Source organism: Balaenoptera borealis (genome assembly GCF_965194805.1).
Source record: "Balaenoptera borealis genome assembly, chromosome: 15".
Taxonomy (NCBI): Eukaryota; Metazoa; Chordata; class Mammalia; order Artiodactyla; family Balaenopteridae; genus Balaenoptera; species Balaenoptera borealis.
This window is the reverse complement of record NC_138871.1, coordinates 46,203,865-46,220,805: the sequence shown is the minus strand read 5'-3', so window position 1 is coordinate 46,220,805 and position 16,941 is coordinate 46,203,865. Positions and strand designations below refer to the sequence as shown.

Sequence of the window (16,941 nt, the reverse complement as noted above, 5' to 3'; positions counted from 1 at the left end):
CACCACCTAAGGAATAAGTATATGGAATCAAGCAACACGGATGGAAGAGCACAATGGAGTTAATGTCTTCAAAGTTTTCGGGGGGGGGGGGGGGCGGACTTCCCTGGTGGCGCAGTGGTTGAGAGTCTGCCTGCCAACGCAGGGGACACGGGTTCGAGCCCTGGTCCGGGAGGATCCCACATGCCGCGGCGCAACGAAGCCCGTGCGCCACAACTACTGAGCCTGTGCTCTAGAGCCCGCGAGCCACAACTGCTGGGGCCCGTGCGCCTAGAACCCGTGCTCCGCAACAAGAGAGGCCACTGCAATGAGAGGCCCGCGCCCCGCAACGGGGAGTGGCCCCCGCTCGCCGCAACTGGAGAGAGCCCAAGCGCAGCAATAAAGACCTGACACAGCCAAAAATAAAAAAATAAAAAAGTTCTCAGGGGAAATCATTTTTAACCTAGAAAAGAGGATTTATTTGACATGTACACTAGAACCTTTTTTTTCCCCAAGTGGCACTGGGCATTGGACCCACTGAGAAAGAAATGTAGTCCTAGCACAACATTTGGCTCTTAAGTGAACAAAATTCATGTAATTGTATTGTAAGTGCTATTTAGTAGTTAACTTTTAGCATCATTCTATAGACAATATGCAAAATTTAAATATGGTTACAGATCAGAATTATGTTATCAGCTGTAAGAAGAAAAATAAATATACAGTTGACAGAAGATGGGAAGTAGAAGAGGAGAAGGGTGCTAATATCACTAGTTAACATATGAGTCCTCAAGAGAGACTACCCAAAATAGATGAAACACGGAATAGAAGATTAAGGCTGAAGTCAAAGGAATTAATACAAGTACCTATTTCTCTCTCCAGCCCTGGCTTCTTTCCTGAGCTTCAAGCCTGCATATCCAACCAACTACTTAACATCTCTTCCTGGATAACTAATCTCCTTTTCAAGCTTAACATGGCTAGAATAGAACATTTCATTTCTCCCATCCAAACCTATCCCCCCCCATCTCAATTAATGTCATTTCTATTCCCCCAGATGCTCAAGTTTTGATACCTAGAAGTCATTCTAAAACTCCCTACCCTCTACAGCCAATCCATCTTGACACCTCTATCTCCAAATTCTATCCCAAATTATCTTACCAATATAGTGAAGCCACTACTATCCTGCTTCCTTTCTTCCTCCCCCATAATGTTTTCCACACCATCGTCAGACGGATCTTTTAAAAACATGAATGACATCACTCTTCCCCTTTGGAGGCTCTAGCTACTTCTCACTGTTTGTAGAGTAAATTTCAAATTCTTTGCCATGGCCTACATGGTCCTATTTGACCTGCCAAATCTACCTAACTCTCCTATTGCTCCTGATAGCTTGGTATGGGGATTTAGAGAAGGGGCACATAACTCAGACCAAGGAGGCAGAGAATACTCTCTGAAAGTCATGCTTGTTTCAGAACCAGTTTATGCCTGTGTACTTGTTACTGTATTTCTATAACTTAATTACATATTATAAATTAAAATCTGAGTAAGAAAAAAAGCAGTTGTTTCTATAAAATATTCAAAGTTGAATACTTTACAAAGACTTGCTAAAAGGTTAATCACTAACTTTAAAAATGCTAATTAAGCACGGGTAAAATAACTATAAAAGAAGAGCTAGAGTGAATTTTTTAAATCTTGAAAGATGCTGTACTCATTTTCCTTCAGATGCATCCTTAAGTTTCCATTCTGTGTTAAAGAAACGGAAAATAAAAAGGATAAATTAGGGGTGTGGTTTGTGCAAGAAATACAAAGTGGAATTCCAACCAACAGACACTCCTCAAAGAAAATGCCTTTGCATTTCAATAAAATTTTGGTGAATGAACTGGTTAAAGGAAAATAAGTATGGTTTACATAATTTTCTATGATTCTTTGCCTTAACTGACTTTTTTGTTAACTAACCAGTCAGGTCTCAGTACTTTATCATAAGGAGCAGTTGTTTCTTCTCTAGTTCAATAAGGGATGTGGTGGAAGATGAGACAGAGAGATAGGCTTTGTTCTAGGATGATCAGGCACGGCACGGCCATTTCATAAGGAAACAACCATAATCAGTGTCTGTAGGTCTGTCAATTTTCCCTTAGAGGAATCCTCCAAGCCTCTGCCTGGAGTAGGGGACAGAAAATCTGGGAGTCTCTCAAACAATCTTCAGTTTACAGCTTCAACTTGTACCACTTCCCATGCTCCCTGCCTCAGAAGCTTCTGATGCCTCCAATTCCCCAGCCTCACTGGAAGGCTGTGGCATGAATTGGCTTGATTTTCAGCCCCCCTCCTCCTCCACAAGCCCTTAGCTTCCAGTTTACTGGGCTCTACTCAACTCAATTGCCACTTATCCATCTGCTTTCCAGCTTCCAAATTTGTTAATATCTTTGCTCACATTTAGTTCTCTTTTTTCCTTAAGGCTTTAAGCCCTTTTAATTTCTTTACTATCATTGTACTATCTTCTTCCTCTCTCTCTCTGTTCTTTTACTGGTATTTCTCATTGCCAAAATCATTATTATATTCCAGGTCCTACCACTATGCCCAGACTCAACAAATATTTACTGATTAGTTTAATGATAATTACATATTATTCAACAGATTAAAGTCATAATGTAATTTTAACTAATATACACACCACAATATAAACCTGCAATTTATTCATATTTTAGATGGTGTTTGGATACTAGATGAGAATGATACTTAAAAGAAAATATTTTATGTAACATTTAAAAATATGTATATAAACTAGTCTGTATATGCCAGATTTTTAATGTATATATATATGTGTGTGTATACATATATGCATATAGACAGAAAATATATAAACATGCATTAATAGTAAAAGTCATCTCATAGTCATTCTGTTCCATCAGCCTACTTAATTACGCCTGGTTTTTGGCATTTCAGCAATGTCATCTTGTACTGATAATGAAAGTGCCCTTTATGTCTTGTACCACCACACAATTTCCTGGCTGCCATCCATGGTCATTTCAACAAACGGCTATGCTCCATCATATCTGAGTTCCTGTAAGAATGAGTGTTCACTTTTGGTTTTATATAATAAAACTTTATGAATTGGAAAAGCTGATCTAATTGGTAAGGGAGGTGTTTCATACTTAAATAAAACTTTGGCTGTTTATCAATTACTTGATATTTTAACATTCTTTAAAATTGTGAATTCAGATACGGTGCTAAAAATATTTTTCTAAAATAGGTTTTAGTTTGTGTTGCTTCTTTTGCATCAAGGTATAACATAACAATGATTTCTTGCTACAGTTGTATTCAAGTTTCTCTTTTTCACTGTATTGTGAAAATCTGTACTGTTATTTTTACATTAATAATCCTTTTATGTAAGATGAAAATAAATACTACTTAGAAGAATGGGGTTTCTAATAGAAAAATAATACTGATGAATGTTTTTTAAGTAGATACAAATGAAAAGTTAAGAAAATTTCTCAAAACAAAAGCTGCTAAATTCGCATCAATATGAGGAGCAAGTTGTGTGTTTGAATAAATCCTGGCTTTGTTGATAAAATATAGATGGCTAGACACCAACTTGTTTGGTGTATCCTTGTTTGGAAAATTCCTATTTTAATTAGAAGTTTCCAAGAAACAGAGAGTGGATTTCAAACATTCTTCATAGACTTTGGCTTACTTTTTGTAAGCCTCATCTAACAAGGCTTCTTTTAAGTAATTATTTTGGGTCCAATTTGAATTCTTAAGTAGAGTAACCACTAAGAACTTGAATATCTTCTTTGATGTTTTCCCACTTAGATGATCTTCACTATTGTGGGCTTCTTTAAAAATCACATATATTTGCATAAATGAACATGGTAGTTATGTCTACTTTTAATAGGTATAATGTCTGGGTAAGGAACTTCTTTCTATAATAGTTTAGATTACCTTTCTTGCCCCTTTATTAGTCCCCATGAAGATTTTTTTTAAGTTATTATTTTCAAGATTCTGGGAGGTTCTAGATCACTATATAAAAGATGATTCATTTTAATTGATTTAATTGACTTCCTTCTGAAGTCTTTCTGTTTGTTATCGCATAACAAGTCACTCCAACATTTAGTTGCTTAAAACAACAATCATTTTATTTGCTCATGATTCTGCAGTCTGGGCTGGGCTCAGGTGGGCAGTTCTTTGGCTGTTCTTGCTGGTGGGCACTTGAGTGGCTGAATTTAGTTGGTAGGTCGTCTGGGGACTGAACTCAGCTGGGACACTGGAATGATTGGGCCTCTCCTTCTCCATTTGGTCTCTGCGTGTGGTTTCTCCAGCAGGGTAAATGGAACTGGCATAGTATTGCTTCTGCCACATCCTATTGGTTGAAGCTAATCACAAGGCCAGTGCACATTCACAAGGAGACTGTACAAGGATGCGAATACTGGGAGGCCTGATTCTTTGGGGCCACCAATGTAACACCTTACTTCAATGTCTTTAAATAGTCCTTTCCATGAGAGTTTAGGAATGGCCAACTCTTCACTTTTCTTTGTCTGAAAAGGTCTTTAAATTGCCCTCACTCTTTAATAGATGAAAGTATAGCTGGGTATAGAATTCTAGATTCATAGTTACTTAGCTTTTACACTAGGAAGGTATTATTCCATTGTCATCTGGATTCTATTGTTATGTCAGGTCTGAAAGCAGTCCAGTTGTTAATCCTTTGAAGGTAACTTGTTTCAGTAGAAGATTTTTTATGTTCTATGGGGGTCTTTGCATACAGAAAGAGTTATTTATATTTATTTATGGTTAAATTAATATTCTAGTTTTAACATTATAAATTTAAAAATATTTCTTTAAGCCCTTAATTTTTAAATATTGTATAATATTAGAATAGTAAGTTTCACTTGTTCTTTGATGTTTAATTAACTCAGCTTGAACAAATGAAATACTCCTTAACAATGACTTATTTACAAACATAGTCAATTAAATTCCATTAATATTTTAAGCTGCGTTTGTTGATTTAATTATATTCTGTTTTCCTCTTAACACTTTAAATACCTAACAAGGAAAACGTAGAACTTTGACAATCAAAACCTTCCCAAACAATTAAAAAATTCTTGTAAATCTAATAAATTAAACCTATAAATATAGTAAATACAGATATGTCAAACATTTTAATACTGTTTATAAACTTAATCATATTTCCCTAAAACTGTCAACACTAGAAAACTATTAGATCAAAATTTCTTCTGACATATTATATAACAAATTATAGATTTAATTGTATTTGCTTTATCATCTCTGCATTTAATCCCAAACCTTCCCAAAATTAAAAGACTTACTGAATATTTATTTTAGAAGAACTGTGTTGGTTGGTAGAATACTGGTTTTGAATATTAGTAAAGTATTAAATTATTTGTTTTGAAAAAAAGTTACCCTGTGACCAATCTTTATTTGTTACCCTATATGAAAAATATGCAATATACTATTTGTATTAAATCTAGTTTATGGCGAGGTATTTTTGTTATCATTACAGAGGGCTTTTAATGACGGTACAGATTTTGCTCTATGCATTTCTCTCACTAAGACATCAATTTGGTAACTTAAATTCATCATACTTTAAGTTTTCCTCACAGTAGGTGGATATGCCCTGTGTTGTCCAAGGATAGGTTCCTGTGTGGGAAATTGCTGGCATTGGATTTTAAGCAGGTAGGAGGCATAAAAGTTTCTAGTTTGGGTCAGCTTCTTGTTTGCCCCAACTATTATTGCCATTAAGGGCAGCTGCCCTGTTAAACAATTGCCCTTGATTGTTTTTGACAAATGCCTTTGGGGGAAAGGCTATTTACACTAAGAGAGGCTGAGTCATCGTCTATAAAGACAAGCCCTAGGAATGGAGTTTCCAAAGAACTGCCAGCCAGGTTAAATAACAATTCTTTGAGTTCATGTTTGTGGGAAGATCCAAAGCCAGTGGTTCTTTACAGTGGCTGCTAAGCTTCTTGCTGATTTTCACCATAAATTCAGGACTGTTAGTTTCCAAGGCTTATGCCAAGGTGGGGAGAGGGGCATGAAAACTGGGCCAAAGGCCTGCTTTTATTACAGAGATTAAGCCATTTTTCTTCAATAAATGCTTCTCAGATTGTTGCAAGCCTTTGGTTAATTTCCAAAGTCCTGAAAAAGTTGATTTTGATTATTTTTGCCAATGTTCTCATTGCTTTTATGGAGAAGCAGTTTTTTTGGAGGTTTTTACTCTGCCATTCCCACTGATGTCCTATCCCTTTTAGTTTTCATGCTACAAATATTTTTTCCCAACCTATCATCTCCGTTAACTTTGCTCATGGTGTACAGAAATAAATTTTGATGTAATCAAGTTTATTAAGTTTTCACCTATGGTTTGTGCATTGGGTGTTTATGATGAGTTTTCCTACCCTTAGGTCACAAAAATATTCTCCTACGTTTTCTTCTCTTGGTTTTATCATTTTACCCTCCATAATTATGTATTTAACTCTATAGCCCAACTTTATGTGCAGTATTAAATAGGGAACCTATTCCATTTTTCTCCATGCAGTGAACAAGTTTTCTGGATGCCATCTACTAAACAATCTACACTTCCGTCATTAACTTGGGAGACCTCCTTAATTGTATGTTAGGGTTCCCTATATGAATAAGTCTGTATCTGAACTCTCCGTTACATTCCTTAGGTTAATTTTCAGTCCTTGGATCATTACTAAAATGTTTTAATGATATAGATTTTTAGCTTGTCTTAATATCTGATAGGGAAATTCCTCATTCTTTGCTCTTCCTTTTCGCAGTTAAGCTCTCTATTTATGGACCTTTATTTTTCCATTTCAACTTTGGAATTTATGACATTTCTCAAAATATCCAGCTAGAATTTTGATTGGGTTGTGTTGACATTATAGATTAATTTAGGGAAAACTGTCACCTTTACAGTAACATACTATCCCGTCCTATCTAAGGGAATGGAAAGTCTATTCAGCTCAATTTTTGTCTTTGAGTTAAAAAATTTTCTCTATAGAGGTCTTGTGAAGTCTTACTTTCTATAAACTTTATACTGTATAGTTTTATTCCTACAGGGACTGTATCTTATTTTTCCTTTTGTTTTCTAGTAGGTTATTTTTATTATAGCAAAATGCTTTTGATTTTTGTACACTTGTCTGCTTGCCTTGCTACACCCTTATTCTCATTATTGATTCTAGTGGTTTTTCTATTCAGGTAATTATATTACCTACAAATAATGACAGTTTTTTCTTTTCCTTTGCAATCATTATACTACTTTTTTCATTTTTTATAATACTCATCAGAATCTCCATTAATATGTTAAACAGTAGAGTTTTAGTTCTGAGTTATAGGTGTAATACTTATTTTTCTGTTCTTTAGTCATTGTCTTTTTAAGGAGGCAAAACGTTTTGTTATTTTCTTCCATATACCTTAGGCACCCTCCTTGATTTATTTCTATTCTTATTTGAGTTCTTCCTCTAGAAATTTTTTGAAGTGGTCTGTTTATGGGGAAACATTCTGAGGCCTTCTTTGCCTCCCAATATTTTTTAATTTTGGCTTCATGGTTAAACAACAGTTTGGTTGGATATAAAAATTCCAGGCTTAAAGTTTTTTTCCCTTTAATATTTAAAAAACATTAATAAGTTATTATGTGTCCAATGTTGTCAAATTTGATATAAATCTGCTTCTTACTCCTTTGTAGGTAATCTACCTCTCCTCTTTGAAACACTTAGAATTTTTTCTTTGTCTCAGATGACCTTATATTTCTCTATAAAGTGTCTTACATGTGAGTTATTTCTTATCTACCATGCAGGACTGGGAGGAGAGTGAGCCAAGTGAGAGGTCTAGGGTGCAAAATGTAAGGAGGCGCTCACTCCCAGGATCATGCAAGTGCCTCCTTACATTTTGCATCCCATGAGCCTCACTTGCCTCATCCTACTCCTGGCCCTGCTACCTGTTTGGTAATCTGTGAGCCCTTTCAATCTGAGGTCTTTGGGCTTTCTTTAATTCTTATGTATTTATCATCCTTATTTCTTTAAACATTTCCTTTTCTCTGTTTCTTCTTCTAGGTTTCCTGAATTCTAGTGTTGGTATTTCTACCGTCAATGTCTCTTAGCTTTTCTATTTTTATTTCTTCATCCTTTCCAGATTCCTTCTGGGAGAGCGTCTCAGTCTGATTTTCTAGTTCATAAATCTTATTTTTATCTTATCATTTCTACTTCAACTATTATATTTTTATTTCTAATATTTTACATGATTCTTTTTTATGACCTCTTATTCTTGCTTTATATTAAGAATACCTTCTGTACCTTTGAGTATATTTGTTATGCTTATTTTATTCTTGGTACATAGGTTCTAATAACTCTGCTTCACATAGTGTATATTTTAAATCTTATTGTCTTTCTTTTACAGTGTCTCTCTAGTTTATCTTAGGTCATATTCCGCAAGGGGAATTATCAGCCCTGTGTGGGCAAAGGCTAAAGACCAGGGTCTGGCTTGTGTACCTCTCAATGAATTTAAGGAAAGAAGATGAAGGTCAGGCTGGAGAGGGTCAGGCCTGACAAAACCAGTTTTGACCATCTCCATTTGTTGTCCCTATTTGAGACCAATCCTCTACTCAGGGCTCCACTCCTTTCCCCTTTAAACTCCTAAAAAGAGGCATTACCGAGAGAAAGCAATCTCTTGACATTTTTAATCCACCAGCACTGACAGTTGCTCGGGGAGTGCTGGAGAAGGAAATGCCCAAGGGGCTGCATGCATCCATTTTCATCAGCTCCTTACCCTGGAGGGATTTCTGTGCTGCTCCAATGTTACTAAGTTGACAGCACATGGCTAGACTGTTGCTGCCAGTTTCTGCCGCCCTGAGGCAAACAGTGATCTTCCCAAAGCAATGTGGGGGAAAGCCAAGAGCAGATTTTAAAAGCTCTCCCAACCTATTCTCTACTGTCTACATCTGATCTCCCTACCCTCCAGCCCAAGCTGCCACCAACCCTTCATGGCAGTTTACTAAACCCTTTGGTTTTCTCCCAGCATTTTGATAGTTCATCACATTCATGCTTCTCCTCTTCCATGGTTTCCCTTTTGTCAGGATGCAAAAGAGCTTGCCCCTTGCCTAACTTAGAAGTCCCGTTCTAATTTGACCCAGCATTCTAGAGACTTTATAAACATTGTCTTTAATCCTCACAGCTCCGAAAGCAAATTATTATTATCCCCATTTTAGAGAGAAGAAATTGAATCTCAGTGAAGTTAAGTGATTTGTCCAAAGTGACACAGCTAGGAAATGCAGTAGAGCTGGAATTTGAAAGCATGTCTATCTTATCCCAAAGCCCATGCTTTGGATACTCCATTAACGCCACCTGATTAATGCCTAAATTTAGAGCTGCTTCATTTTATTCAAAGAGTTATCAGACTATGTTCCTGGAAACACTAACATTCTGTGAGCCAGACCATGGCGTTCACCCCAAAACTGATAGTCTTTTCCGATTTGGTGGAAAAATATAACTTATGGTCAGAATTTCTCAATGTAATAGTTGTCCACAGATTTATGTTAAATCTTTGGCACCTGCTATCTTTTGTGTGCTAGCAAATCCTAAAAGAAAGGTAATGATTAAGTAGAAAATGAGTTTTGAGTATCTGATCTCAATTACAAATCAAGGAAATGTTATCAATTAGCATTTTTCCCTGCTAGCTAGAAAAGATTGCCATCTCACATTTTGTAATATATAAATGTTGGAATAATTATCATTCTAGCTAGTAAAATTAGTTTATATCAATGTCTGAATATTGAATTGAATTCATGAATACATAATAAATGTGAATTTACTAACATATTTTTCCTTCTTATATATCCTCCCTAATTTTAAAGTCATGGTTTTTCAAAATTAAATTTTATTTTTTAATAGTTAATACAGGCATACCAGTACAAAATTCAAATGGTACAATAGGGGAAAGAGTGAAAGTGAATCCACCTTTCTCCACCTCTGTCCTCCAGTCAGCTAATTCTCTCCCCCTGTAACAACCACTGTTATCAGTTTCTTGTTATCACTTCATAGATATGGTAGGTGTACATATTATCTTATGTATATATTTTTCCATAAAAGGGAGAAATTTTTAATTTTTTCCTTGACAGAATTTTATGTCACTAAACTGGGTGTTACTCTGACTCCTTACATAACGTTGTGTGCTAAAAGCAAAACTAAAGTGAGTTTTTAAAATTATTAAAAATTTTAAACATAGAGAAACCAATATAATGAACCCCTATATAGCTATTACACAGATTGAAAGATTATTTAAAAGTGATTTTAAAAGAATTTAATACTCTCACAAATTTTCAGAACCTTTGTCAATGGGAAATGAAAAGAATTGTGTGTTCAACTCTAAGTGCAGCAGCTCTGGAATCTTCCAGTTCATTTGTCAGTGCTAGCAGGGAGCAACTTATGCATAAATTTCTCAAAGACTTTTCAGTAGTAAAAATAAGTTGACAAATAAATTGTACTTATGCTTTTCCTAATACTTTGGTTGGTATATGTGCAAGAAGCAGATTTAACAGTTGATTTTTAAAAGCCATTATTACATTAGTATTAGTTTTTAAAATTACTAGCAATTCCACATGTGGGGCTAATTTGGTTGTTTTGATTTGGTTCTTTTCATGGAGAAAGAATGATGAATCTATTATAGTATTATTTAGATGTGTTTAGGTAACCTTTCATACGTAAAAGAATTTAGTTTCATTAACATTTTTGATAAAGCAAAAATATTATGAATACTGATTACATTTCCATATACAACTCTTTTATCCTGACTTCACAAAATCTCTTTTTTTCCCCTTAGTTCCACTTGCCTCTCCTGATGCATCAGCAGAACTCCAAAAGAATTTTATAGAACGCATCTCTTTTTCACATCAATATGATGCCAGGAAAACACCCAATGAGCCCATCTGGGGAAAGGTGAGTCAGTATTTAGAATCAATTACTTAATACTTTATGATGGGATAGATTTATGGTAGAAGTCTAAGCCTTTCAAGTCATAATCATATTTCTCAAAGTTGATTTAAACAAACTAACATGGTTATTAGGAGGATAAAATCTTAACCACATGTCATAGTCAAAACTAAAGAATGATGTCATAATTTTGGATCAGTCTTTGGAATTTGATTCAAATTATTAAAATCATTCACTTAAGGTAATATCAAAGCAACTTGCTAAATTTTTTGATATGCTTATGTATGTGTGTGGCAGGGGGATGCACATAAGTTTTATAAATTGAACAGTAATGTAATAGTCAATTGCTGGATTTTTTCCCAACTACAGATGTTTCTTTTCATATTTCACCATAGCTAATAATAATAACATTTCACAACAACTATTAGTTGTTGGAAGTAATAGACGTTTGTGATGCAATCATAAATCCTTAGGTCTATGAACTGCAGTTTCTATCGTATCCATAGCAACCTGCAGAGCAAGAAATGAAATTGGATATGAATAGTCTCATACAATTCAAATGACAGAAAAATTGAGAATGGGAGATAATGAGATGCCTCTCCTTTGACTTTCTGTTTTTCCCTTCCTGTTCATTTTCTGGTGCACCCTTGTTCATAATTTGTTTAAATGGTTCACCAATAATTATTATGCTGCCGTCTTCAGTTTTGAACTAAGGTGACAGCCAATGAAGAGGCAGAGAAATAAGTGCCTGCTTCAATCAGGACTTGAGCTAATACATGAACTCAGGTCACAGCTGCATCTTCCAGCAACTTGTGTGCCCTGGTTAACGTCAACTTTGTTTTCCTTTCCAGCGACATGGAGTTTTTGTGCAGACAGAGATAAAACCAGGGAGGAGGCCAACAGTTCCTAAGAGAACAGAGGTATTACTGAATGCTCCAGGGTCATGCTCATCAGAACAGTCCAAAAAAACAGAGAAAGGAAACTCAGCGGAAAGCAAAATGATCTCACCCGGTCTCTGCCGACAAAATTCCCAGGAGTTGTTAGAGACTAAAACTCACTTATCAGAAACAGACGTCAGAGAGGCAGCCAACACATGTCCCAGAAGTCTTGAGAGAAGGGAGAAGATTGCAGACGTCTTTCAAATAACTGCAGTAAATGCTCTTCTCACCAGGCATGATCCTTTAAGTCCACCAATAAAAAGTCAGGATAAATCAGGATAAACTACCTTCTTCAAATAAAAATATAGTCCTTAGAATGTAGACGATTTCAGAATCATTATACAGGCCCTCACATTTGCTTTTTCTGTTATCAATAACCTCAAAAATGACAATTTACATAAATGGGAAAATGAAAAAAAGTTAATAAAATGCACCAAAAATTTAAGTGTGGTCTCCAGTGAGTGATGGATATGAGACATATTTCTATGTTAGATTGTTGCTAGCCATGGCTCTAGAATCAAACTGGGGTTGGAATTTTGGCTTCACCACATATAGGCTGTGTGACTTTGGGTAAATTACTTAACCTCTCTAGAGTTCAGTTTCCTCATCTGTAAAATTAGGATAATAGTAACTTCATAAGGATATTGAGCATGAGATCATACACATTGATCAGTGATCAATGTAATCACATTATCACTATTACTATAATGAAAATTTCAATTTAAGGATAACATTCTCCTATAAGCTTGAATTCTCCTCCTTATTCTAAAACTTTGAACCCTTCTATATACAATTAAGAGTGTAAAAACTAAAAATCTTTCTCCCAGTACAAGATACACACACACACTTTTAATTGAAAGGCATGAGTACCTAGAATATCAAAATATTTCCTAAATTGGTTTCTATTTTATTTAAATTATTTCTAGCACTAACTCAACCTTTGCTTTTTGGCAGAGTTTGGTATGGGTAATTTTACCAGTTATTCTATTTGGTACATTTTTTTGTGCCAAAAATGTATCTACTATAAGCTGTGTTATGTTGCACACAAGTGGAAGTAGGTGAAGTATTCCTCTGCTGCCTCAAAGGGTATTTACATGCCCGACAAATTTCCACGGGATCATATCCATTGTACACTATTATCTGTAGTACTGGTAAGACTACAGGTGTATCTTTATTCCTCCACTGAAGACATTTTAATAGACTGCAAACAAATGAATGCCATTATTAAATATTTGTGTATTGGGAACTTCTGGTTCTTACAACATGGCAGATTAAGGCAAATAGTGAACCCCTTTCATTACAAACACCTTGAAATGCTGAATAAAATGGAACAATAAATAAACATATAGCCCAACTCACAAAACAGAGAAACCCTCATGTTTCAAAATAAAGAACTTGCTTATTTTATGTATTAATATATATCTTGAAGATCTTTTCTTGTCAACACATGTAGACTACCTCATTATTTTAACAGCAGTATAGTCTTCCATAGTATAGATATACTATATAACTGGAGCAATAAGAACACAAGCTTTGATGTGAGTGGGGGAAGGGAATGGAGGTTGTTAGCAGATCTGGAGAGAGGTCTTACAGGCTAGGGACCTGAAAAAATATTTTTTTAAAAGTGTACACTGTTTAAAAAAAAGACTATGGACTTGAATTTTAATTCACATTGGAACAGAGATGGAAATTTATGACCTCCAAAATAGAGAGATGGCATTGAAACCTGCATAAAGCTAGAACTTTGGAATAGCTGCTATCTTGGTACAAGGCAGACTAGAAGAACTCCACTCACTTAACTGTTAGCAAGAAAGTTTGCCGCTGCCTAGAGCTATAGATAGTGAATAAATCTTTGTGAGAAAGTAAAACCTCAAGCTTGCACCACATTCCAATTTGAAATATGAGTTTACATGCAGGTCATCTCATATGACAGAAAATTAACATAAAAAATAATCCTGCTGGTGATACCACTGAGGTGCCTGACAAAAGCAAATGCAACACACCCCCCCACCCCCAGAAAGATATTCCCACAATCCACAGAAGAAACAGTCCCTGATAAAGGCAAGGTTACAAACAAAAACTACAAATCACACAAAGAAGAAAATCAGACTGAGCAAGAGTACAACAGTACAACAAAGAGAATGATTAAAACCTCACAACTGGAGAGAAAAGAATTAAAATACTTTCAGTTTGAAGATTCTTATCTTTCTTCCATTCTGGAAAATTTTATTCTGTAGCTTTTTCTGTTATTTCCATCCCCTCCATTCTCTCTCTTTCCTTCTGGGACAGCTACTAACAGAATGAACACTTGGATCTATCATCTAGGTCTTTTAACTTTTCTCTCATTATCCTTCTCATCGTACTTTACCACTAAGTAATGCAAGAATCCCTTGGCACTAACTTTCTACTAACTAATTTGCTTTTTAGACATGTCCATTGTTATGCTAGGTCATCTATTGAAATTTTAAATTTTTGACTGTATTTTTAATTTCCAAGATCTATACATGCTTCCTTAATACATAAGACTCTCCTTATATTATGGATACAAAAGCTGCTCTTATCTCTCTTAGAATATTGTACTTATGCTTGAAGTCTTTTGTTCACTTTCTTAATTAACTTTTGTTTGTTTAGTGTGATGACTCACTTTCTTGGTATTATGCTTTTTCTCAAATGTTTGATGATTCTTAGTTATACAGTCTTATGCATGATATTTCAAAATCCCTATCAGTATAAGCTGTTTCTGTCTACTATAGCCTGACTTTGGAACAGGGCTGGGATATGCAGTCAGACAGTACCTGAGGATGATTTGTTTGATGGGCTCTTTGATCCCCCTGGGGGTTAGTAGCTACTTAGGCACTCACCTGCTTTTCTAGCTACAGTGTATGATTCAGTTCATACCACAGCTGCCCATTTCTCAGCACACAGAAGAGGGGATAACTAATTTGCTGCTCCACATGCAGTTCCCTAATTTTCCAAACTGATAAATGTACCAGGGCCCTTTCCACTTCTTAATATTCACTGACTCTAAGCTTGTAATTCTATCAGACTTAACTCCCCATCAGTTACCTCCACACGTGTTGGGCTTTTGTTTCATTTATTTTCGTTTTCCAAACATTTGTTCTTGGTGATATCTTTCAGAATTTATTTTAAAAGTATTTCTTCTGATAGGAAGTTTCCCTGTTTTCCAATGCTATTAAACTGTATTTTATTATCTATATCTATTTACCTGTATGTTTATGAGATTTAGTACAGAGTAAGTGGTAGAGGTGTATGATCAGTCTGCCATCTCGAGTCAATCTTTCATTTTCTTTTAAGTAAATTATTTGCAAACTTAGTACTTTAACCATTAGTAAATCACAGATACTCTGCAATAGACCTCATAGTTGACTGATAATCATGGAGGTTTGATACAATCCTTCTGTCTTAGAGAATATGTTTTAGTGAGACAAGGAGGGTTTGGAGCCAGTTAGTGGACTACTACCATAGGCTAGGTTGGTAGTTCTCAACATTTTCAAATATGAGGACATCTTTTCTGCATTAAATAAAGAGTTTATGTTTCCTCACAAAATATCAATTGAACTTTCGGTATCCGTTGTTTGAGAAAACGCATAATAACAAAATGCAATGATGACTTCCAGGTTCGAGTCTCTGTTTTTTAACTGCTAAGAGTATATCTCTCCACAATGAATTCCATAGTCTATTAAAGTTATAACTGCCTGTCAGTACAAATGCTGCTCTTAAATTTCACAAGAAAATTTGAATGTTTCCAAGTAGTTCCCTTATTAGGTATTTTCATAGAATGATAGCATTTACCAGGATACAGGGTTTTTTTTTTTTCAATTTACCAAACCAAACCAAAAATCCCATAATACTTCATATAGTATTTGAAAACTATCTTAATGAATGTGTTAATGGTTTTCAACCCTTGACATTGCTATTAATAATACCATAAATTTGTATGATGTGTTTTAAGTTTTAAAGCATTTTCAAACTTAGACCTAGAGATTATCATACCAAGTAAAGGAAGCCAGCCAAAGACAAATATCATATGATATCACTTACATGTGGACTCTAAAAAAAAAGATACAAATGAACTTATTTACAAAACAGAAATAGACCTGCCAACATAGAAAACAAACTTATGGTTACCAAAGGGGAAAAGGTGGGGGAGGGATAAATTAGGAGTTTGGGATTAACATGTACACAGTACTATAAAATAAATAACCAACAAGGACCTACTGTATAGCACAGGGAACTATACTCAATATTTTGTAATAACCTATAAGGGAAAATAATCTGAAAAAGATATATATATATATATATATATACATATATATATATATATATATATATATCTCTGAATCACTTTGCTGTACACCAGAAACTAACATTGCAAATCAACTATACTTCAATAAAAAAATAAAGCATTTTCAAATCCATTATCTCATTTGATCCTTACAATAATCATATGAAGCAGGGCAAATAATAATATGCCAATTTTATGGCTAATCATAGGCTCAGAGAACTTAAGTAATTTCCTCAAGTTTGCAATTAGCAGGCAACAAAGCCAGGACCTGAACCAACTCAACCAACTCTATGCTCTACCCATTAATCCCTAAATGTCAACCCACAGGGCAATGCTGGCCCATTACAAATGAATAAACAAGGTTAGTATACTGAAGCAAATAATTTCAATACTTTTATTGAGAGATTTTTATTCTTCTGCTTTGGAGGATTTAAAATTCTTTTTGCCAGACTTTTTATCTTTTTATCAGACTTTTTATCTTTTTATCACTATGACAGACTAAGTTGATGTAGAAAGCACTCATCACTCCTTACACAGATAAATGCTCGATAAAATATAATAAAAACATTTGAAATACGCAACTAAGCACTAAACTAAGAAATTAAAATCCTCAAATACCAGAAATGAAGAGAACACTAAAAAGTGGTGAGCAAGAGGTGAGGCTAAACAGTCAACTGGAGAAGTGGAATCAGAAGTTGACTTAGGCGCTGGGATTTTAATACCTAAGCTGAAAGGGGAGTTGAGGTTCCAAGTGCAATGGCATTGGAGCTGAGCATAGAGCCAGGATCCCGGAAGA

General features: G+C 35.1%; 1 protein-coding gene across 2 annotated transcripts in view; it reads left to right on the top strand.

Moving 5' to 3' along the window:
- Window positions 1-16,190, top strand: part of CIMIP6 (ciliary microtubule inner protein 6) — a 29,442-nt gene extending 13,252 nt beyond the window's left edge. The window contains exons 4-5 of one of the 2 annotated variants that reach the window (XM_082357608.1): window positions 10,792-10,907; window positions 11,753-16,190. In XM_082357608.1, the coding sequence (XP_082213734.1) occupies window positions 10,792-10,907; window positions 11,753-12,121 (485 nt within the window). In that variant the 3' untranslated portion in view covers window positions 12,122-16,190. Of the gene's footprint in view, window positions 1-124; window positions 3,100-10,791; window positions 11,490-11,752 lie in introns of those variants that run through there. The other variant, XR_014235048.1, reaches the window with a different exon arrangement.
- The last annotated feature ends 751 nt before the right edge of the window (window positions 16,191-16,941 follow it).